At 35.6% G+C, this 25,942-nt stretch overlaps 1 protein-coding gene across 4 annotated transcripts; it reads right to left on the bottom strand.

Moving 5' to 3' along the window:
* Nucleotides 1-3,132: 3,132 nt before the first annotated feature.
* On the bottom strand, nt 3,133-25,729 carry GPN2 (GPN-loop GTPase 2). Of its 4 annotated transcripts, none has more exons than XM_051215602.1 (8): nt 23,837-25,729; nt 22,157-23,782; nt 21,895-21,988; nt 21,775-21,842; nt 21,616-21,734; nt 12,905-13,086; nt 9,918-10,162; nt 3,433-4,194 (listed from the first exon to the last, which is right to left on the bottom strand). In XM_051215602.1, the coding sequence occupies exon 1, from the start codon at nt 25,408-25,410 to the stop codon at nt 24,478-24,480; it is 933 nt and encodes a 310-aa protein (XP_051066131.1). In that variant the 5' UTR covers nt 25,411-25,729; the 3' UTR covers nt 3,433-4,194; nt 9,918-10,162; nt 12,905-13,086; nt 21,616-21,734; nt 21,775-21,842; nt 21,895-21,988; nt 22,157-23,782; nt 23,837-24,477. The 4 variants fall into 4 exon arrangements, with proteins under 4 accessions (XP_051066130.1, XP_051066131.1, XP_051066133.1 ...); XM_051215600.1 differs by lacking the exon at nt 22,157-23,782 and adding an exon at nt 15,475-15,663 and having other exon boundaries at nt 4,059-4,194; XM_051215601.1 differs by lacking the exon at nt 22,157-23,782 and having other exon boundaries at nt 3,133-4,194.
* Between the last annotated feature and the right edge of the window lie 213 nt (nt 25,730-25,942).

The raw sequence follows: 25,942 nt of genomic DNA on the forward strand, positions 1-25,942 counted from the left end.
GGTCTTTGAGATCCCAGTTGTCTTCAGTGAGTATCACAGTCAGAAATGTTAATCACTTAGTGATTCAAGCTAACTAGTGTCAAATACCATGAGACATGTGCCCAGTGCTTCTTGCAGTTTGCCTACAGCTGTCCAATATCAATAAAATAGTGTCAAGCGGTTACATTACAAGTTGATTGGTAGGATTCGATCAATACCAAGGTTTAAACAATATGACATTTTCTTAGTTTTAGCTAGATCAGTACTAGAAACCAGAAAGCCCTAGACATATGCCTCACCCTAGTATGGAACTCGCAACAGTGTACATCCACGAACCCTCTTTGCCTCTAAACCAATGAACTAGCATGACATCTGTTACCACTTTTTAAAACGCGGGTTATGGATGTTCTTGTAGTTCACTTACTCTTATCTCAATACCAGGAAAAGTCTTCAACAGGGTATTGTTAAACAGAATGAACGACTACGTAGACGCCCAACATTGAGACCAACAGGCAGGATTCCATAACGATAGATCGTGTACAGACCAAATCGCAACTCTACGGATCATTGTGGAACAATCAAATGAATGGAATACATCACTCTACATCAACTTCATTGACTACGAAAAAGTATTTGATAGCGTGGACAGAACAACACTATGGAAGCTTCTTCGACACTACGGCGTACCTCAGAAGATAGTCAATATCATAAGGAATTCCTATGATGGATTAAACTGCAAAATCGTGCATGGAGGACAATTAACAAACTCGTTCGAAGTAAAGACCGGTGTCAGGCAAGGTTGCTTACTCTCACCCTTTCTCCTGGTGATCGACTGGACCAAGAGGACGTCAACATCTGGGAGAAGCATGGGATACAGTGGACAGCTAGGATGCAGCTGGATGATCTAGAGTTCGCACATGATCTGGCTCGTCTATCGCACACGTAACAACAAATGCAGGAGAAGACGACCAATGTAGCAGCAGCCTCAGTAACAGTATGTCTCAACATAAACAAAGGGAAAAGCAAGATTCTCCAATACAATACAGCATGCATCCATCGAATCACACTTGATGGAGATTTGGAAGATGTAAAAATCTTTATATATCTCGGCAGCATAGTTGATGAACACGGTGCATCTGATGCAGATGTGAAAGCGCGGATCGGCGAAGCAAGAGCAGTATATCTACAACTGAAGGACATCTGGAACTCAAAACAACTGTCAACTAACACCAAATTCAGAACTTTAAATACAAACTGTTATAACTTGTCGTTTGAATGCTTATTATATTGGCTCTTTTAATGCTACTTTTTGCATCTGGTCGTCGCTGATTGTTATGTCGGAAACGTTTATCACTTATACTCGGAACGAGGGAACTCTGCAATTCCCACGACGCGAAAGTAAGAACACATAGACTGGTATAAGTGACGATTTATTAACCGCAAAGTACGATGGCGACGATTCTAGTAGAAAATACACTCAATTATATATTGATTGCACACCCATTTTGACTAAAATTAGGATGTAATTCACATATATGAAACATACTTAGAGTTATAACAAATCACATACAGAGCATAGTTCATGTCAATGGAATACAAGAATATCGCATATTATACAGAAGAAAATATCATATGAGAAAAGAAAAACAAATACTACACTGAATAATCATCACATTGAATCAAAACGGAAGTAGTCTTGAACAAAACTCATAATGAGTAAATCAATCGAAAATTGACTTTTCTTTCCATCATATCACAAACGTCAAGACAGTTCTACTGTATAGAGCGGAAACTTGGAGAACTATGCTTTAGGTTCCGCCAATCCATTCTTTTTATCTCGAACCATATTGTCTATGCATAAACTTTTCTATTACCAATGATGATATTACTACTTTTACTACTCTATCATCTCTCTTGATAATTTAATTTAATTATACTGATTTGGTATGGTGAATTGGACAGACTGGCACATGTATCAGGTTCTGTGTTGCTCATAATTGACTGACTGATTTCAGCTACACTGTGTAATAGTGATGTGCAAGAAATAATTTCGCTCAAAACCTACTAAGAATAATTCTCCGCTTCTAATCAAAGATTCATGCAAAGAAATATGGTTTATTGAGTAAATTAAATAGGAAAATCTTGAGAACTCTCTCATTTTTATTCTTTACTATGTTAAATAATTCCTGCTAAAAAAATTTATGATCATTTACATTGCATAGACTTCGGCCATATATAATATTTTTATCATGTACCGAAATTGGCGAACGAAATGTCTGAATAAAGAAGTGTAGAATCTAGTGAAATAGTAATTCAGTTGGGAATTTACAACTCAATGAATAGAATCAGTAACTAGTACCTGTAAAATAGACGACCAAAATAAAAGTATTATTCATCTAACGTGTAACGATGAATATTATAGAAGCTAGCGATACTAGCTGATCGCCTAAACCTTTGTAACAGTATTAAGATTTAAACCTGAGATCTATAGATTACAGGTTAAATGCTTGAACTGAAGAGAGAAAATCTTGCACAGTAGTCAGTTAGGGCTTACTGTGTGTGGATTAACATATGTTGATAAATTTTGACACCTTTGGTTGAATTATAGAGATAACGTAACTACTGTTTATGCTTGTATTTTGTTAGATAGTTGGAAGTAGTTGGTAGGAAACTCTGACACTTGACAGCAAAACAAACCTGTGATCTTAAGTGAACTGATGCTCCCTGTGGGATTAGAACGCAGGTTACTCAGTTTCGCGCTCCGAGACGTCATCACTAAGCTATTCAGATTGTTACTGTCCATCTGTATGATTGAGATATTTATAATTGATTGATCAATGGGTGACGACGAGTGTCGTGTCATTTAGTCGTCGTGTGACTACATTGCAATTCGGTTTATAAAATTCGATCACCACTAAAAAAATAGACAAATATGGCCACTCGATTGCATATTTGTTGTTCTCTAATCGTCCAGTTAAAAAGGAAAGACAACTATCTTATCTATTTTTCGACTCCCTCTAGCGGAAAGTGTTACTCCAATTAGTATTTCATGTTGTGATAGAATGTGATACAGCATACGACGTAAAATCTTCTTCGCTTTAACCATCGAACGTACATAACCCTACTCACATATAGAAGGAAAAGTAAATAAATCACATAAAAAAAGATTTACTTTATATTGGAATAACTGTGTTTAGTGTATCTTAAAAGTCACATTCAAATGTTCTGGATTGCAAGTTGGATGTCATCAGTGCAATATTGTGCTTAAAATAATCACTAGTTTGACATCAGAAAGATTAACTGCTATTCAAATTACAGATAAATAATTAGAAGATAAAACGCTGATAAGTATTTACAGGACTTCACATTTATGGCTGTACATTAAGAACTGATAGAAAAGAAAAAAGAGAGAATTTTACAAGATAATCCTTCCATAACTTTCATCCAGTAAACTTAAGCGAATAAATCAATATGAGGCTCATCGTCATTCTGTACATTACTGTCAGTATTATGATTATCATCATCATCATAATTCTTTTTAAACATATATTTCTCTTGAATCATACCTATCCAATCAGGTGCCAGTTCAACACCAGAAGCTGAATGTAATAAACTTTGAAGATTGTGTTGTTCATTTGTTCCAAACACATAACCATTAGCACGATCCACATAACGCATAACACGTTCTATATGTGATAGATCTTGTATATCCAATAACACGAATTGAACAATTGAACGATCTTGTATTAAATCAATGATAGCTTGATTTAAACGTGTATATTTACTATTGAATAATGACTGATCATTATTATTTGTAGTTTTATGTAAACAATCAATTAAATATTGTAAATCTAATACTTCTGTGAAAAAATCCAAATTAAAATCTAATTCACCGTATTGTTCAATTAAATCCGCTTTACTTAATATATTTACATGTGGTATAGACAATTGAAGCATAGCTGATAAAGAAGTTAATACACATGCGATAAATTTTCCAGCATCTGAACAATAATGTGAATCAATTAAATGTACTGATGTTAAATGTAAATCAAGAGAATTAGGTACTTCATCTTTAGATAATGGTAAGGATGATGAAGACTGTATTGATGAGAGTGATGGTAATTGGTTTTTAGTGTTTATTTTCAAATTGGTTGGTTTATTTGTAAGATAACAGACAAGTTGACGCATACAAGGATGATGTGTGTATAATTCCACCTTGAAGAATAGAGAAAAAACAATGCAGATAATAATCTTGAAACTTATAATAACAGTTAAGCTGAATAGTTAATGTGGTATATGCTACTTATGATGACAGATATAGGTAGTATTTAACACCAATTAGGAGAGAAATGTCTGACAAAAGAAAACTGAGAAGATCGAGCTGAAGAGAACAGAGAGAAATTGAAATAAAAACAATATTGGGAGAGTCATTAAAAAATGTAAATGACAACTGATGGAAGATGTGCAAATGATGCATTCAATATATAGTTTTCGTATTTTACCAAAGCACTCGGTGATTTCACACCAAATCTTCGTTCACTACAATAGTCCTATGATAATAATATTTCGTTTAATTTTTAGTGTTAACTGAATTCTGTCGATTAATTTTACAATCTGACAAAACCGATGTAAGTTTTCTATTTTTCAGGTTACTTACTTACTTGCGCCTGTTACCCCTGATGGAGCATAGGCCACTGATCAGCAATCCCAACCCACTCCGTTCTGAGCCTTCCTTTCCAGTTCTATCCAATTGTTGTTTATTCTTCCCATGTCTGTCTTCATTTCTCAGCTTAATGTGTTCTTTGGGCTTGAGTATTCCAAGTTAGGGCTTGCCTTGTGACGCAATTCAGTGCTTTCCTCAATGTGTGTCCTATCCACTTCCAGCGCTTCTTCCTCCGCTGGGATCTGGTTTGTTTTCTCACACAGTAAGTTGTTGCTGATAGTGTCCGGCCAACGGATGCGGAGTATTTTGCGTGGACAGCTGTTAATAAACAATTGTATCTTCTAAATGATGGCTTTCGTAGTCCTCCAAGTTTCCGCCCTATACAGTAGAACTGTCTTGACGTTTGTATTGAAAGTCCTGAATTTGGTGTTGGTTGACAGTTGTTTTGAGTTCCAGATGTCCTTCAGTTGTAGATATGCTGCTCTTGCTTCGCCGATCCGCGCTTTCACATCTGCATCAGATGCACCGTGTTCATCAACTATGCTGCCGAGATATATAAAGATTTTTACATCTTCCAAATCTCCATCAAGTGTGATTCGATGGATGCATGCTGTATTGTATTGGAGAATCTTGCTTTTCCCTTTGTTTATGTTGAGACATACTGTTACTGAGGCTGCTGCTACATTGGTCGTCTTCTCCTGCATTTGTTGTTACGTGTGCGATAGACGAGCCAGATCATGTGCGAACTCTAGATCATCCAGCTGCATCCTAGCTGTCCACTGTATCCCATGCTTCTCCCAGATGTTGACGTCTTCATGATTCAGTCAATCACCAGGTACTCATCAATAAATAATTAATATTTAAGCTACATTCGTGAACATTTTCAGTTCTTTTTAGCATAATTATTTTATGATTATTATCTTTCTGTTCAATGCTCAATTTATTAGAAACGATCAGGTTAAACTTAGGCATTGGTACCTATGAATATTTTAAAATTCACTAGATTTTGTTGAAACTAAGAGGTAGGTAAAATGAAATCAGTAATTATTACCTAATAAATGATTAATACAGACAATTTGGTTCTGCAAGAAATCGATTATGGTAAGGATAGATAAGTGTTAAATTATATCGTTGATTCATGACAGACTGTTACATCGATTGGAATTTTAAGTGATCACCACGTTTCCTCAGAGTTGTAAATACATCTTTTTATTAAGTAAGAAATTTTAAGAAAACAGATTTCTCATCAGAAGCATTAAACTATTTAACAGGCAGATATGGATTAAGAGACTATATTGAGTTTAGCAAACCTGATATCAAACATAGTTAATTGAAGGTTATACACATAATATTTTGGGTAGCCAGGTTGTATGACACATATATGGCCTATATTGTTATAAACTATCGGTTTACGCATGTTCATGGAATTGGACTTGAACTCTTGACCAAATATCTCCATAATTTACAGAAGAATATATGAGAATTCCTATTTAGAATAAAGTTTGTTACAAGGCGACCCAGTTCATATATTCATCTATTGGGAATAACACAAACTATATGATGGTTAGATGGAAACAACAGATTCAACCAGGTTATTCAATGTGAAATTGTTGAAGCAGGTTTCAAACTGTATCGAAAAATGTGTGTTGAGTATCTAGACTAGTAAAAAATAATTCTATTACCTTAAGATTAGTTCTAGTGTACAAAGAAGGCATCTTGAGATTTTTAATTTTCATTTTCCGACTTATTTCTTTTAAAAAACTATTAATCAAGTCGATATGTTTACAAGGATAATTAGAGATACTTACACAATAACCGACTAATCATCTAAAAGCTTTTCTTACTATTTAGATTTAAGGTAAAATTGTCTTCTTCAATGCACGATTAGAAGATATAATTTATCTATTTAAACATTTTTAAAACTGTAACGAAGGTAGAAACATAAACATTCAGTGTTTCTTATATGAACTCTAAGAGCCTTGCAATGTACATTTTGACGTAAGTTTTTTTACCCGAATGATTTGACGATCAATTTATTAACAGTTCTCCTAAACATGATCATCAACATAAACTGTGGTTGTAATAATATATTGAAATTGAATTCTTTGGAAAATTACTGTCCACATAGACAGAACGCATCATAAACAAACGTAGATAAGTATCTAATGAGATTTATGATTCATTTAATAAAGCTCTCATTCTTTTTAGTTTTTGTTTTAACCATGTTGCTACATAATATACAATAGAATAGATTCAATCCTAATAGTTGGAACTTAACATCAATATTAAAAAAATTGATCATTTCGTAGTAGCCGTGACCAGTGGAGCTAATCTGTGTTGGGTAGAGACAGGTATCTACCTCAGTACAATGGAAGATGGTCGCGCAATTTCGTGGATTGGTTGAGGTTAGACATTAACAACGTTGGATGCCAGCTCAGTGGTCCAGTAGGTTAAGCGTTTCGCGCGAGACTGAAGGCCTTGGGTTCGAATACCGCGAGCGGGATTGTGGATGAGCACTGCCGAGGAGTCCCACAATAGGACGAAACGGCCATCCAGTGCTTCCAGGTTTTCAATGATGGTCTAACACCAATCGGTTCATGATCTCAATCAAAACATTCTTTAACCGAATGACTTTCAATGGACATACTAAATATTCCAAGCAATATACACATCTATTCTTTATTACATTTTTTTAAATATTCCAATCAAAATATTTTTGCAAACATTAGTCGTCTACATAAATAACCAGATATGTTAGGCAAATTTTTGATTAAGTTATAACTTGAGTTTTGAAAACTTTATAAAATAAAGAAAATTGCACTAACAATAAAGACGACAATGATGATGAAGATGATGATTTGCAAATGAGTCATAATACATCTCTATCGACTTACCTACCGGTTAAGTGTCGAAAAAAAAAAGTGTCTGACCCTGTGTCTCACGTGATTATCTAGGTGTCTAAAAATTAGGTTATTTGTCTATATGTATGTATATTAGGTATATACACACAAACAATAATAAATGTATGTGACCTTGAGAGATAATAAAGACTAGAGATAGTCATTTATTATTTGCTTGAATGATTGTCTTGTTTTAAGTAAGAGCAATATGGTATGTACGCATCTGACTGAATCAAAGGCCTAGATTTCGACATTAATATTATATCAAGAGAAAGAAATAATGATTAGTTTAGTAGGTAAAACTGTTTCTTTCTCTCTTATTTGCAATATTGAGATAGGAGTAAACTAAATAGGTTTTATTTTCAAATAATATCACACGATATACATCTAAATTTGGATGTCGGTTTAATGCTTATCAAGCAGTGACATATGTTACAGATATCTTGATGATTAATGCTGATAAGAAGTAGATTAAGAGAATATTAGAAGCGACCAAACCAAGATATGACAACAATTTCTTAAGACAAAAATTGTCGAACCCAGTCATCTCGGTAAATGTAGACATTCAGATAGTAGACTCCAATAAAAGAATATGCAAAAGGATAAGTGAAAAATGTGCGGAACATAACATCAATAAGCTAAATCAATAAAAAGGGGTGCATATTAATAAAAGTGATCGAATAAAAAGTGGACTAGCTGTTCATTTTGAAATAACTTATAACTAGGTATTGAGTGACAGATGCAAGTGATAGAAAATGTAAAGATATTAGACTAAATTACAATCAATTAATTGTAACGAAAGTGATTACATTTTTTGGAAATTTGTATCTAATTGTTTTACAAATAAATCCGATAATAGTTTAAAATGATACAATTATATGTAAAGGCAGCGAACTCTATTCCAGATCATAATTTTTTACACCATTTACAATATATAAAAAGTAATAAGCATGGCAAGTTTCGATTGTGAATGGCTAAACCTTCACAAAAACAGAGAGTAATTAACGACAAGAACATTTGGAGATGTGAGAAATATCGTACAGTGAAGTGTAGATCATGCTGTCATACAAAGTATGTAGTTATTATAAAGTTATTAGCCAAATGGACATTTTTTGTTTTAGAGAATACATTAGATAGATACAAAACAATTAGCAAAATAAAAGTTTAATCAGCTTCATCAACAGAAACGATAAGTCAAATCCTAGCTATTGTATCTGCCGATTTATCTCATATAGTGTCAGCTCAACTTCATCTATGATCTAGGGTGAAACAGATAAGTCAGAGTATACATGACCATTAGGCAACATTACTAAATCTATGTTCACTGAATGCATTGAACCTAACGTCTGAATATAAGACTACTGAGAGAGAATTTTCTTTTATTTGACACTAGAAAAGGTGAAGAATGAATTTCTGTTTTGTCTTATTGGTATGTCGATAGAATATTTAAGACGTTGCCACCTTGGTTTAATCAAATCTACCCAATTCATGCTATAAGATTCAATACAATTATTTCATTTGTTTACATTCTAAGCTATGACAAAAGTACGAATTCGTATGTGCACACCTTCAGCAAATCAAATGAACTGTGTTCGACTTTAAATTCACCAACTATCATAACTGATTATGAACATTTAACAGTATCAGTATTTAATAAGTATATCCAAATGTAGTGTACAATAAGGTTGGTTATTCAATATGAGTTAATTTTTGTAGACGAGACTACAGTAAACAATAAATCAATAAGCAGCACTAAACTTTTTACCGGACGCAGATTATCGTAATTGAATTTAACGATCGAGTAGTCACTATTTTGCGTCAACAATTAAAAAGAAATCAAAATATTCACAAGTTATTTAGAAGACATTTGAATCTGGTGACCAACTAGACGTGGAGACAATAGAGGTCCAATTTTTAAGATTGTACCGTGAAATGTCCACAGTTCGGTAATGGAAGGTTTTCCTAAGGATTCAGTAACAGTATATAAAAAGGAAATAAAAGGTGGCAGTATGTATTAAAGTGGTTATCGAAAATTATGGGAACAGATCGATCACATACGCAGAATAGCACAGTTTAAATTTGTACATATAGGCACATTAAATTTTCAAATATAGGTAACATATACAGCTACATTTCGTTAATAAATCACCCTTTAGATGTTCGAGCTTGATTGATTATATCTAGTCAGTTAATATAGTAGTGACATTTTATTTTATTATTAAATCAACCTTTTGAGCGTGCCTCTATTAAAGGGTAACTGAGACAGAACAACATCGAATGGTAATCAGTGATTGATTAATACACATAAAAGTTTACAGGTAAAAAGCTTAATTGTGTGATCCATATTTAAACCAAACATCACAGAATTGGCTTACCTGACCCGGCAAATCAAATATTAAATAAATTTTCGGATCTTTCTGTTTTAATAAAGCTAATTGATTCGCTAGCCACGATCGATTTGTGTATAAATATTCCATACAATAGATTAGTCCACCATTTGGACCTAAGCCAAGATAATCCATAACCTCATCGAGACAAATTAAATCAGCCATATTAATGGCACATGGATAAGGTAAGCTATCGTTGGCTGGATCCAAATTGATGACAGCAACTTTTCGACCTATATATATATATGTAATTTTTGGAATAAAAAAATTCAATGTATTTAGAAATAAAATTACCAATTATGATAGTTGCATATTATGTCAACTAAGATAAAAATGAAAAATTTCTTGATAAAAATTAAGAGACTGATGATGATTTAGTACACTGTAATTTAACCTAATCTAAATTCAAATTAATTCATTCTATAGGAAATAATTCATGTGAATTTCTAACTTCAGTGATAGTATGGTTCAGTAATTAACAAAACATCAATTTAGAATATTGATAAGTGATTGATGGTTTAAAGTACAACTGTTGACAATGATTTATATCACTTTTATACCTTAATATGATTGGTGATAACTGAGTCATTTTAAACCTATTACTATTAGTTGTCTTTAATTTGACTTTGGTTTTTCATATCAGTCAGTTAGTAACAATGTAGAACTTCGTATGTACGTACATCAGTTCGAGTTGCCACACCACATTAGCACAGAGATGCAGTTGTCGACTCAAATCCCGTAGTGGTAGAGGTAGTAAGAGTATAAACAGTAATCGAAAACATTAGGGCTTGAAGATGTTAGTCACGGAGTATAATACAGTGAAATAAATTTGGAAAGAAAATAAGGGACATGAAAAATTCAGAAGATTAGAATTTGGGAGAACACAAAGAGTGGATGCACTTGCGCCATTGCAAACGATTTTGAGCCATGTCATTCATATAGTTTTCACATAGTTTTTTTTATAGAAAAATACAACCCTTAGTTACTTATTTATTCATCTAGTCGATTTCCTCTATTGTTTTACTGTTTTAAAGCCAAGTAATTGATCAATTGGACGAACATATTTTCAAGCTTAGTATAAAGATTTACAGATTTTCATTTAAATATTACTCTAGCCAGATTGATAATTTTTATTGAAAGGAAGTTTTAGAGTTCCAAGGTTTATAGTCCATTAAAAAAATAATGACAATCAAAGTATCTAGGATGAAGATGAGGTAACATTTAATATGTACATTATCAGATTTTATAAATAGAAATACTTCTTATGAATAATCTACGAAATTAACATACAAATATTACTGGAATTAACAATAACTGGTCAATCAGTGAGAAACGACTATATATACTAAGATTTCAGAGGTCAGATATCAGGATTATTAGCTACTAAATAATGATTGTGGATAAAGTGAAGTATATAGTAGCTGAGTTTTGTTCATTTCAAAGGAAAATCTATGATTAGAAACAAAGTATCCTAGTCAGTGATATATAGTAACAACTATGCAAGAATTGCATGTATAGTAGATATTCGACTTTGTAATCCAAGAAAGTTTTGTAAAAATTTTCAGTCTAAAATGATAAACAAGTGAAGCTCAGCCGATATGTTTTACAGCAGTTTTCATGACATCCGTAGGAAGATTTGAGCTGAATGTACTGATGAGATGGATAAATAGTTAGGTATTTGTAGTGAAGACTAAATATTCCCGGATAGAATATAGAGGAATGGTTCAGTGGTCAAGGCGCTCGACCTTCAATTACTACGCCACAGGTTCGAACTCTATTCCACCTACTCTGGTTTGGGCAACAGGGAAGTACCAATAGTCCTCACATTTAGAGTGCGGCTTGAAGTCAAGTACGTTAATCTATATCTGGTAAATAACCTAAATAAATAAAACAATGAGCTGACTGTCGGCAATAGGTGGTTAGTTGGTTGACATCAATATGTAACGAAGACCTAGTATTTATAAATCCCTTTTAAAAATATGTTATGGAGTTTCAGATCGCTCAGTAAATTCTTCCATATAAATCTAAATTACTTAAAAAGAGAAAATAAGCTGACAACTATGGGTTGATTTATCATAGTACATCGACTTACGCTTTTACAACTCTTAGTTACACAAGAAAAAAACATACTACTTAATTTCAAGTACAGTAAGATAATAAATTATGCGAAATATATTATGGTAACACAAGCCATGGTGTTGTGTGGGAGCTGTCTGCATTTGGCGTTTAAAATATACGTTTTGAAAAGTGTACCAGGTGAATAAACACAAACATACATATCTCAGATGAATATAAATTGACAATTCTGTCCAGGAGATAGTGAACAGATCGGCAGCTCAGAAATTACCGACAAAAATGTTGAGTGTGACCAGCCCCAAGCAGTTGTCTCTTGGGCATTGCGGTCACGCTCTTAAGTCATTAAGACCAACTCTAATCCAATATTCTTTTCAGATATCTCCAAATGAACCCTTCCACAGTAAGGGCAACTGGTAGGTGATAACCACCTTTATACCTAACAGGACACTCAAGACCGCTGATATTCCATTCTCCATGTGTCACTGAGCTGTAATTTGGGGATGGTGGCAGATAGTTCCGTACACATACTGCTGACAAATCAGGGAGTAAGACAGAATTCAAGCTAGCGATTTATTAATTCGAAATTCTGGTAATACAGCACTTAAAAGAATATTGAGTTTGAAGAGCATATGAACAAACGGTATGTTAAATAGTGAGAAATTGTTGGAAGCACTGGAGGAGGTTAGTAGATTACACCACAAACTAACTTCAGATGAAAATCCATTGAAAACCAAAGAAACAGTGGGTGAAAGTTTCCTCCTAGTATGCGGTTACTCCTCATCAGTGCACTTTCAGGACCTCATCCGCCCCAGGACCTTGATTCATTCAATTACTGATGTAAATTAATAAATACCAAAATGATTGCATCAACCTAAAAGAATCGTGGACATAACACTGACCTAATTTTACAAGAAAATCATGCATTGCAGCACAGTATGTGGTTTTCCCACTACCAGGAGGTCCGATCACCAATTGTCCAAATAAATGTAGACCATTGGGGAATGGGTACGGTTTAGAGTCAACAGACATCATCACATAATCAACACTGATTTGAGTTTGATCACTAGAAGTATGATAGGATCTGAAAGAATAAAGACAAAAAACTAAGTATCAATTAACTAGTAAACACTAAATATGTAGGCAGAAAAGCGCCATTAATGTGTCAGAGATCGGTTACAACAGTATGAAGCATAGGAATTACAACATTCATTAACCATGCACACAATAAAACACTAAGGATATAGTTACTTCAATTCGTAAGGAGGTCAGATATGTTTATTTACAAACTGTACTAGTCTGGAAGAAATGCATACATGCAAGAGTGCTACGGAGATCCTATCACATTTGGATTCATGTCTATGTTTCCTGAAAATATTTAAATAGATCCAATCTACTGGTTAACAATGATCAGGTCGATCAGTTACATGACGAGAGCTTATTCTGATAGAAAATTCAGTGGAGATCTGTATGCAAATGTAAAACACCAATGAGTAACCGAATCATCAGAATAGATTGACATAAGAATTTCGTGAAAACTTTCGACTCTATTTAAAGTAGGGAGTGTGATGACGCTGCCCAGTGGGGCCGTGAAAGTGGTTAAAATAAGATGTAGGAACTATAAAATCAGAAAATACAAGCGGAACGAAAAGTAATTTTCAAATTATGGGATAATAGAACAAAATCAATCGATTCTCAGTTGGAAAGCCAGCAATGAGTGATATACTACTTGTCTTGCGAATTATTCGGCTGTCACCTATTTGGTAATTTCGATTTACAAACTAGGTTGGGGCTCATGAATTCAATTGTGCAATGATATATAAATATATTACTTATGAGTAGCTACTGTTACGGTGGATAATCTCGAAACACGTCCTATTGGTCAACTAACGTCTGTCCCGGCATGTGAAACTATCCACTATTCCTTCCTTGTCTGTGCTTAATGCTGAGCGTTTGTTACTGATTTCATCATCTGAAATGTAAATTTTTACTGTATACTGATCATAAAATGTAGAACCATAATGTTGGGATGATCCAGAAAACTTCTCCCAGAAGCCAGGAGAGGCTCAGGAAACACTAAGAAGCATTTTATCCAACAGCGTTCACTAGAAGTTTAGCCAGAAACATCAAGAAAATGAAAATTCATATGTAGTTTCTGATTGGCTGACTACTATACTGTTACTATGTTTATTGGCATTCCAGAATTTTCGGGAAACCCAAGGACATCTAAAATACTATAAAAACCCTATATTTTCTGTACTAAAACGAACCTTTGGAGTAAAGTGCTTCTCGCATATTTTGCGCCTTTCTTCTCGTGTTCAGGTCGCTGTGTAGTCCTAGCTTGAGGGTTACGAGAATAGCTTGAGAACCGAATATAGTGTTCAATTAGCAAGACTTATCACATAAATGTATACAGCTACACAAAATAAACTGTCTTCTGACGTTATCCAACCTTGGGTGCATTTATTCAGATGAAAATGACAACTGCACCATGGTTTAGTGTCATTAATTTCCAACGTTTTAATCATTTTCAATGCTACTATTCATACAAAAAAACCATGTAAATTTATGCTGTTAACTTAAAATGTCTCCTAAAAATCATGAGTTTACAATTTAATTTTCTACTCCCACTAAATAAATTCGTAACGCCCCATACTCTTCTAATAGTTACAAATGACAGCAGTTCTTTGAAAGAACCTCATCATCTACCCTTTCAGACTATATTTTTTAAATATATATTAAGATGGTAGTGTTTTGTATACTAATTCGATATTTTTAAAAAGACAATTTTAAAGAACCAGGAGTGATATGAGATAGTAAGTGGAACTCAGACTTTTGTTAGTCACTTCACTAGGATAGATAAAATTACCATAGCATGTGCGAAATAGTCAACAATTTCAATGATTTTATACTAATTGAGTAAAGTTTCATATAAATGCTGACTAATTCTGCATTTATTCAATAGATGAATGGTGTATATTGTAAGATTTTCACTTAGAATGTACACATTCCATAGTTAACATTATGAATTTAACGTCTAGACAACGTCGCGAACTGAAAATCGCTAGAAAGTTGTCTTATTCTAGTATGTATGTTTCCTCTCAGCAACGGACGCTGTGAACTGAACAACATAGGACTTTGAGGTTTCTCGGCATTTCATACTAAAATGAAACAGATTTTCCGTGTAAGTTAGTTTTAAATAGTTGTCCAACTGAAGTTAGTCTCTGACATGCACTGAAGAGAGATCAGTCTCAACGAACTTCCAAAGGTAACGTCTACATTTTTAAGATCTTAAACCTGGTGATGATGTACTATTTACATATTAAATAAATAAACCGAAATCTGTGGGAAGAGCATTAGTTCTTGAAAGGTTGAAATTAAACAGATAATGAAGACTGCTTGTAAATTTCCGTGTGAAACAACATACACATTTATTTAGTGATAACAAAAAGAAGTGATAGTAGAAACATACATATATATTGACAATTGATCAGAGTATATTTACAAAATTGCAAGATGAACATCAATACACTATTATTCTGCAAATGGATTAGCATGGATTGTTATATTTTGTATATGAATATCTGTTAAAGGTCTATAAGTTTTTTCTTCAACAGGGGAACGCTCTAATTCATCCAAAACATCCCATCCATCAATTACTCTGAGCAATAAGTAAACACAATAGCAATAACAGTAATAGTAATGGATTTAATTACAAAATATTACATGATTGTTCGCATGTATATAAAGAAAACACTTCAAGGAAACACATAAACACAATTTACTAAATACTTTCGTCCAATAAATTTAAGATATATTCTAAACATCATACGACTCCAGTAAAGGCACTTGGCAATCAAAAGACAAGTGATTCTACAGGTTAAGCCCCTAAATACCCTGGTACGGCCAAGAGTGGGGAGAGTCAGCTCTCCCTCTCGAAATGCTCACATCACCACACGTATACAGCCACTACCAGGGAAGTCCTACTCAATACCTTCTCACGGTGGGAGTGTCGTTTACGAAATTGAGAGGACGAAAAGCGAATGTCCGGCACTTTAACCGGGTTGGTCGATATGGAGGATCCACCTAGGGGATTTGGAAAACCCTGATTCAAAACCAATGATGCACATGGGCTCCAGTATCCTGAGGGAACGAATGGCATATGAACCTGTTGTTGGTCACTAGTTACTATGGGACTGCATTCTCTTACGTTGCTCCACTGCCCTGTGGATTAGACCTTTAGGTCAAATACTCGGGTGTGGCCTCCTAAGGAAACCACCTGTTTCGGTTTGGGCAACCAGGCAGTATCCCAGCCGTCACACAGACCGAATGATTTATGTGGCGCATATCTATTTAGTGCCTCCTTGTACCAATGTTTGTGTTTAAATACATAAACAAAATAAATCTACAGGCTACAGCTTTGGATTTGAAATAGATGTTTAAATGACGTCACTTCATAATGTGAATCGAACTATTTTCAATACTAATTTAATATTTAGTTTACAGTGAATTTGAATTAATTTCTTTGGTCATTTTATAACAAACTTTGATCTTGATAAACCAAGAGTTATTGAAAACAAAGTGAACTTAAATGAATAAAATACTTATATTAGAATAAATTGTGGAGGTTGACGAAACCATTTGGTGGAATTCGAACTTATGAATTTATTTGAAAGCTCAGTTTCTTTAATCATCAAGTCACTGGTCACGTGTAACAAAATAAATAACTGATTACTTATATGCATGGATAATAATAAACATAATGATGTTAGAAACCAGTCAACTATTTAAATGCTAAATTTTTTGAGCTAAATAATTAACTAGAGTATCAGAACACTTTAATTAAATCTGATTTGCATTGATTACCAGGATATACAGGATTACAAGTAAATAATATGAAAGAGGATAATTTCTTAAGTATAGTGAAAAAGATTACAGGATAGTTCGTTCATTATATATATATATATATATATATATATATATATATATATATATATATATATATATATATATATATGATATATTAGAACTACACAGATGCATACCTTATTTGGTATATCTTAGAATCTTTCACAATGGCGCCATAAACAGAAAGAAATGAACACTTTAAATTCCATTATTAAGGAGGACCAAACAATCCAACTAGATAGCAATATTAATACTAGACATGTTCGAACTATTGGATCAATAATAAGTGGTTTTACCATAATTTTTTCCGACTGATCTTTTAGCAACGTGGTTAACGGATATAAATCAAATTGACTATTAAGTATTGCATATACATCGCGGTAGGATGAAAAACAATGTGAAAATGGAATCAAAGCAGCCATATCAAAGTGCAATAACGAACAACAGGTTTTTCAAAGTTTCACAACAGTAAGAAAATCTACGTGAAGTTGTCTGAGGTTGGTTTTGATATTTCGATTGTACTCACTTTCTTTGGTACTGAATTCCACATTTGAAATGGATTCGGAAAACTCGATTGGCTCTTGCCCACTTTATCACGTAGAAATTCCTATTTGCTAACCAAAGGAGGAGTATACTGGATGACAATTCGCTCTGTATTGTAATACGACTGTGAAACAAGACTTACGACATATTTACTTACGCCTGTTACTCTTCGGGTAGGAGCATAGGCTGCCCTGTCTTGGGCAATCCTTTCCAGTTGCTATTGATCCTTTCCATGTCTGCTTCTGATTCCCGGCGTAGTGTGTTCTTCGACCTTCCTCTTCCCCTTTTCCCTTCAAGGTTCCAAGTTAGCGCTTACTTCGTGATGCAGCTTGATGATTCCCGTAATGTATGTCCTATCCACTTCCAACGTCTTTCCCTAATTTCCTCTTTAGCTGGAGGTTGGTTTGTCCTCTCTCACAGTAGGGAGTTGCTGATGATTTCCGGCCAACGGATATTGAGTATCTCGCTTACACAACTGTTCATAAATACTTGTACTCTTTTGATGATGATTGTAGCAGTTCGCCATGTTTCAGTTCCGTACAATGGAACTGTCTTGACGTTCGCATTGAAGATTCTGACTTGCATTGTCTGACAGTTGTTTTGAGTTACATATGTTCTTGAATTGTAGGAATGCGGTCCTTGCTTTGCCAATCCCCACCTTTACGTCTACATTAGATCCTCCACTTTCATCGATGATGCTTCCCAAGTTCGTGAAAGATTCCACATCTTACAGGACTTTTACATTAAGTGTGATTGGATTAGTGTTTTCCGAACTGTATTTGAGGAGCTTGCTTTTTCCTTTGTGTATTTTGAGGCCCATTGATGCAGAGACTGCTGCTACACTAGTTGTCTTCATCTGTATTTGTTCGTGTGTATAAGATAGAAGAGCGAGGTCATCTTCTAAGTCAAATCACCTAGTTGCATCCAACCTGTCCATTTTATTCCACAAAACAAGTAACTTGTGTAGCGCATATGGATTCGGTGCCCCTTTGTACCGATATTTATGTGTTCAAATGAATAAATAATACCAGGGATTTTGTGGAGATTGTAGGTCCCAGGTTCGAATCCTACGAGGCAGGGTCGTGGATGCGCACTGCTGAGGAGTCCCACAATAAGACGAAACGGCCGTCCAGTGCTTCCAGGTTTTCCATGATTGTCTAGCTTCAATTGACTCATAATCTCAACTATTGAAATAAATAATAACCTGTTCGTTGTATTACGTGCTTCCCACCAGATGTCGAGGTCTTTATAATCCAGTCGACCACCAGAAGAAAGAGGGAGAGAGTAAGCAAGCTTGTCTGACACACGTCCTCACTTGCAATGCGTCTGTCAGCTGTCCCTCATGCACCACTTTGCACTGTATTCCGTCTTATGAATTCTAGATGATGTTGACGATCTTCTCACGTACACTATAGTGTCGAAGAAGGCCCCATAATGCTCTCCTGTCCGCACTGTCGAACGCCTTCTCATAGTCAATGAAGTTGATGTATAGTGACGAGTTTCATTCAACTGGTTGTTCATCGATGATCCGTAGTGTTGCAATTTCGTCTGGCACGACCGGTCCTTGCGGAATCCAGACTGTTGATCTCGAAGTTGGGCGTACACTGCATCTTTCGTACAGTTCGGAAACACTGTTGAAAACGTTTCATGGTACTGACAGTAGTGTAATCCCTCTGTCGTTCTTACACTTGCTGAGTTCTTCTTTTCAGTTCGTCGGTGCTTTCAGTAGATCCTGTAAGGCTTGGAACCTGTTGTTTAGAGTTATCTTGAATTCGTTGAGTTTGTTAGTATCTCGCAGGAAGGCTGTATTGAACCTTTGTACTACTGTTTCCCCAGTTTTTCAGTGTTTTTTAGCTTCAGTTTCATCTTGGCAACCAACGGGTGGTGATCTGGAGCTATGTCAGCTCCTCTCCTGTTTCTCACGTCTTTTATTGTCCCTCTGAAATTTTTACTGATACAAATGTGATCTATCTGGTTCTCCGTGGTGTGATCCGGTGAGACCCATGTAGCTTTGTGTATGCGTTCGTGTGGGGATATTGTGCCACATATGACCTAATTGTTGAAGCACCAGGGCAACTCCCTGAGTGTGTGGAGCATTTCCCTACGCGACCGGAGTTGTCAGGTAACGCAGTTATCAGGAAACGGGTACTAGGTAAGGATGGCAAATCAATTGATGAAGTAGTGAAACTTCATCAGTTGAGATGGCTGGGACACGTGTTACGTATGCCCAACCACTGACTGCCTCGACGTGCGATGTTCAGTGGTATAGGAGTAGGTTGGAAGAAAGCTGGGGGCGGCCAGACCAAAACATGGCACAAGACCATGAAGTCACTGACAAATGGACTGAGTCATGTTGGTAGGTGTAGACTACCTGGTTGGGGACCGCGAGATGATAGCAACCGATGGTCAGAGACCCTGAATGACATGGCTGAAAATCGTTTGCAATGGCGCAGGTGCATACGCTCTTTGTGTTCTCCCAAATTTTGATCTCCTTATTCCTCGTCTTTTTTTTTCTTCCCAAATTTATTTCACTGTGTTATAATCTTTAAATAACATCTCCAAACACTAATTTTCCTGATTACTGCTTATACTCTTATTACCTCTAACACTACGGAATTTGAATTAACCACTGCATCTCTGTGCTAATGTGGTGTGGCAACTCGAACTGATGTACGTACGTACGAAGTTCTACGTTGTTACTGACTGACTGACTGACTGGAGTACAGCATCTCCCCCGTATCTAGCTTTTACTTTCTAGCTTGGGTCGAATGGGTTTAAGTTGATTCCGAATACTGTCAAGTTATCTCTTCATTTCCGTTGCTATTCGATTAGACATCCCAGTCTCCCGCATTGTCCGAACTTTCCATGTACCTATGAAAGTTGTTGCTCTGGTTGTTAGAAGAGGCATCAACCTTGTGACTTCCGAAGAATCTCGATTTTTATCCTGTGGTGTAATAAATTTTCCTTTAACTTCCAGGACAGAGTTTTATTTATTTAAACACAAACATTGGTACAAGGAGGCACTAAATAGATATGCGCCACATAAATCATTCGGTCTGTGTGACGGCTGGGATACTGCCTGGTTGCCCAAACCGAAACAGGTGGTTTCCTTAGGAGGCCACACCCGAGTATTTGACCTAAAGGTCTAATCCACAGGGCAGTGGAGCAACGTAAGAGAATGCAGTCCCATAGTAACTAGTGACCAACAACAGGTTCATATGCCATTCGTTCCCTCAGGATACTGGAGCCCATGTGCACCATTGGTTTTGAATCAGGGTTTTCTAAATCCCCTAGGTGGATCCTCCATATCGACCAACCCGGTTAAAGTGCCGGACATTCGCTTTTCGTCCTCTCAATTTCGTAAACGACACTCCCACCGTGAGAAGGTATTGAGTAGGACTACCCTGGTAGTGGCTGTATACGTGTGGTGATGTGAGCATTTCGAGAGGGAGAGCTGACTCTCCCCACTCTTGGCCGTACCAGAGCATTTAGGGGCAGGGCAGAGTTTAAATGACTTAATTTGTCTGATCTGGTTAGCGTTTTCTTAGCAAGATTTTTTTCTAAGGTATGGGGTTGCTGACTTTACGCTCAACCCTCCTTTACCCGGGCTCAGGACCGGCAGCAACTCTAGAATAGGTACGTGAGGAGTTTTACGACATATTACGACCAGTGATTTGAGACGTTGGGTGACGTGACTCAAAACCAGACAGTGGTACAGATACCACACACATACTCAGATTTTGAGCTTCTATATTCCTCCATACATAGATTATTTTCGAACAACAATTTCAATATTTAGTTTTCCTTACTATCATTCATACTTCTGTTATTTCGACTCGTTCAGTAATCATCTTGTTGGTTTTACCTTGTGCCGATATGGTATGAGAACTTGGGCTAACATATACTTTGTGACAGGATCTACGCCCATTATGACTAATTGAGGAACCTTAATCTAGTTATCCTATATTACAGCTTTATCTTTTATTTTTAATGATTGTAGTACTTTACTCTAAATTATTAGATAATTGGGAACACAGGCATAAATTACCAGTTGATTTTAGAACAGATAACTAAATTAGGGAACACCTGTATTCAAGCAATCACTAAACAGTAGCTAATGGTAAAAAAAGTAGGGTCGAAGCTTGTTTCAAAATTCACTCACTTTCCGAAAATCGAATATTTCATATCTAACATGGTTTGTTTACTGTAGGTGATGAAAAACTGGGAACCATTAGAATCGGGACCATTATTAGCCATTGACATGATTCCTCGAGCATTATGCTATTGTTAACATAACAACGATTGTTTTGTTGCAAATTACCCTTAATGAGTCATGAAATTCATCTTTGAATCGCTTTTTCCAAATACTCTGTCCGTTTTTGCCAGTTCCTTAAAAAACAGGCACATTGAGTTAAAGTTATACATGCATTATTCACCTTACCAGTAGGATCCCCAGTCTGCACTATAAACCCTTTGATATTACGATGAAATATGCAGCCTTTATAATAATCTGAAGCACACAATGCTAAAAAATTCTACAAATTAGGGAAGAGACATATACAAAGATTTTTTTAAAAACACGTAAGGACACAAGAACGTATGTACAAGCTAGAATCTTACTTATAAATATCTTTCTATAAAAAAATTTGTTAAAACTAAAAAGATAATTGTTTGTATACATGTTAAGACTGAATAGGATCTACCAGATGGTAGTAGTCAGGAACATTTACAAATTTTAATTTGGTACAATCATCAAAATCAGTCAAAGCAAGAAGACCCCATTTAGAATTTTCATTTTTATTACACTGCATTTTTAAAGTATCCTGTAGTGCACGACATATCTGCACAAAACTTGACCAATGATCCTCATTGATACCAGACCAGATATTACATTGTGGATATGTAGGGTCTGGACAGAGTACATAATGTTTTCTATGAGGTATCACATGGTCTGTATACTCAGTACCAGTAGATTCCAGTCGTGGTGTTAAACAGCCATTACGAAGGTCAATGATTATGTCACATGGTTTTATGCTGCATACATAAACCAAAAAGTTACTCAGTAAGTCTTCTATCGATGGAAATGGGTTGAGATCGGGGAAATGAGTGTGAGCAGAAAAAGCACTTGTACTATCCAGTGTGATGGAATTTTTAATGAGAGATTGTAGACGAATAAACGAAGGTGCATAATTTGAAACTTGTAAAAAGTTAATAAAGAGTGAAATTAATTTGAAATTAGTAAATCCAGGACTTGGACCATTACGAGTTACACGCAATTCACGAGCAAGATATTTTATGAGAGCTACAGACTTTGGAATTTCAGGGATACATAATGTTAGGAAATGAAGAATTTCAGCCATTTTAGTCCCACAATGTTTTGATTCCCCATTATTCATCAAAGGAGATTTGGTAAGCGATGAAATATCCAATCCAACTTCAAGAACACGAATTTGATCCAAATGAATAATAGGAACTCGACCAGTGTATATTCTTGAGTATTTAAATCCTAATGGATCCAATTTCTTTAACATCATCTGTAGAAAAGATAAGAATCTGTTCTTTAAACAATCTGGATCTAAAGATATTATTTTCGTTCGATATAAATCCGACGTCAAATAGTTTGGTTTGGTATCACGAAGATACTGTAAATTGTCATAATTCAATGGTAGTTTAACAACAAGGTCTACATCTGAACTAACTGATCCTAAACCATTTAACACAGAGCCAAATATTGAAACTTTTGTCCCACGAAATATGAAACCCAGGATTTCTTCAATACTATCACTTAGAACAAATCTAGCCAAAATATCCAGTTCAGTTAAACGTGTGAGGTGATAAAAAGTGGAAACTTGATCATCAAATGATTGACAAGACATAAGTATACTGGTCATTTCTTTCGAAGACGGGACAGATGGACGGATAGAAAGATTTGCTTTTACACATAATTTCCCAGGATACTGATAAGAAGAATATTTTGCGACATTCTCAACTGGCCAAATCGATGGATCGGAGTTGATGCGAAACATTGGGAGCCTGAACATACTCTTTTTGCTCTCCGAATTTATAGCACAATGTACACAGCGAAATGATGAAATTTTGTGCAAAGTATAGCGTAGAGTTTCGGGAGACGAACTTTGAATCAACAAAGTGCCAACTGGTTGAATTTCATTTCTCAATGGCCAGTAAACAGCACGGTTTACTGACCCTCCTATCTTCAGAAACGTATCAATTATATAGGGTACGCTCGCTGGTGAACAGGTCAGTAGGATACTTCTCCTAGCTAAACTTCTGTAGACAGCTGAATTAAGTAGCATAATCACCAACTTGTACTACAGAAAAACTATCAAAAAAGACTAACACACTGAAATAATAGTTAACCTTACCTCTGAAGCTAAGGGTGCCTGCATACAAAATAACTCCACTTTTAAATCTCCCAAGTCTGTATGGAGTGTTACTGCCTAAAATGAGTAGAAACAACAAACGATTGCAAACATTGTTAAGTATCAGGTATGCTAATGACTACAAATTAATTATAACGTACATTAGGTGCTGGTTTTTCAGGTCGGATGCTATAAAAACATTTGAGAGTTATATATGTGTGTGGACCTAGACGTATTTTAACAATCCACTGGATTGTCTTACAAAATAAGTACTTAAAACCGAGAAATGTTTACTAAGTTTGGGGTAATGAATGGAATTAACACTAGGAACAGGTCCGTTAATGAATTAGACAATGGTAGTTTACTAACCCTTCAGAAGATCAAACATTTTAGAGATTATTCGAGTTCTATGGTTAAAAGTAAGTTCAACTTGGATTCACCACACCAGTTCCTACTAATCCTATTATAATGGGATTGTGAAAAGTTCTACTTAGGTTTAGATACTTTGACCAATATTTAGATTACCAATACCGTGGACTAATTTAATCCACAAGGATGTTTAAGAAAAAGGGAAGTCTACAGTTGGAGAGGTTTATTTTGGAAAATTTTTACATAAAATGACACTTCCTCATCACCGACATGAGTTAGTGAGATACATATCCATGTATGAAAGGTATTCCAGTAGAAACCAATTTTTGATACTTTCGATAACTTTCTCCGAAAAAATCTACTAGTGCCTTTTCTTCAGCATATATTCTTCCTTTGAAAAAAACAAATGTCATTATAGTATAAGCGACTAGACACAAGGGATTGATGAGTAAAATCTGAGTACCAATGCACCAACAGAACCACCCAACATAAGCCGGATGGCGAAACCACGAGTAAACTCCACTTGTTACCAACTGATGTTTGCGATTTTTTGTGAACTGCACATAATGATTGAAATTTCCCCCAGCTGTGAGCAGAGCTAGTTTACGTAAAACTTCGCCGAAAATGCACATTCCAGACCCCAGACAGTTGATAACAGTAATACTCCATTTGTATGATGAAAACACGTCGTATAGGAAGTATTTCTCTAGCCAGTACTCAAGTACACTCGCGGTAAGGGCTAGAACATATTCAGAGCTATGTGTGAGCATATATATGTCGAGTGAACAATTACTCAGGTTGTAAATGGAAGTGAAATAAAACTCGGACCAGTGGAAAAATGCAAGGAAGTCAAGATAAATTCCAAATGTACAAAAGTCACTTCGAATTTTCCTCATGGCAGATTGAAAGGCAAAGAATGATCCAAGACCGAAAACACAGCCTAGAAAGTATGCGCGCCAAAAGTTCCCATAAATAGGGCATTGATGGACGCCATTAACAAATCTGCTTACGTTAGATACAACGATTAGCGATGTGGGGACTAGCAGACAACTCTGAAGAAGAAGGGACTTAAAAACACAGTTTACTATCGAAGAGGAAACATCAATGTAAAGAAGGAACAGAAACAAAGTAGAACCACATACGAAGCTCCAAAGAGACACGAGAGAATCCACACAGCGCTCACAACCCACAGATGGCTTGATACTCATCAGAGAAGTGGCAACCTGTGCTTAATCACAAGATATTTTTGTTTACTAAGGGAGAAATGGGACTAGCGTGAGTGAAGGGGACTGGAAAAGAGAACCGAAGAAAAGGTGAGTCAACACCCCAGCAAGTGCACACGATGAACTTGAACTTATCAACAAAAGCAGTAAGCGATAGTCCGAAGTAACACAAGCCTCGGATTACTGCAGTCTTAAGATCGAAACTAAAAGCACATATCCCAACGGCACGGTAGAAAAGTCATGTCTTTTCAAAGTCGCCCGCCGTTTCGTTTCAGCGACCTTGGGCAGCCTCACAATAAGCGGTCAGTACGTATTTCAATTGCTGTGTGTTTGTTTGCTGTCTGTTTGGTCGTATGAATACCAAGTGTTCTCATATGTAAGTAGTCTTTTGCTGCAGCAAAACCACAAAATCATTGCGAAGAACATTAATTTAGCTCTCTTTGTCTTTTAGTTCACACGCTGAATCGACTGTTACTTCGTAATATCCCAATCTCCCCATTTTGGGGAAACTTTTTTC

The sequence above is a fragment of the Schistosoma haematobium genome, chromosome 4 (genome assembly GCF_000699445.3).
Source record: "Schistosoma haematobium chromosome 4, whole genome shotgun sequence".
Lineage (NCBI taxonomy): Eukaryota > Metazoa > Platyhelminthes > Trematoda > Strigeidida > Schistosomatidae > Schistosoma > Schistosoma haematobium.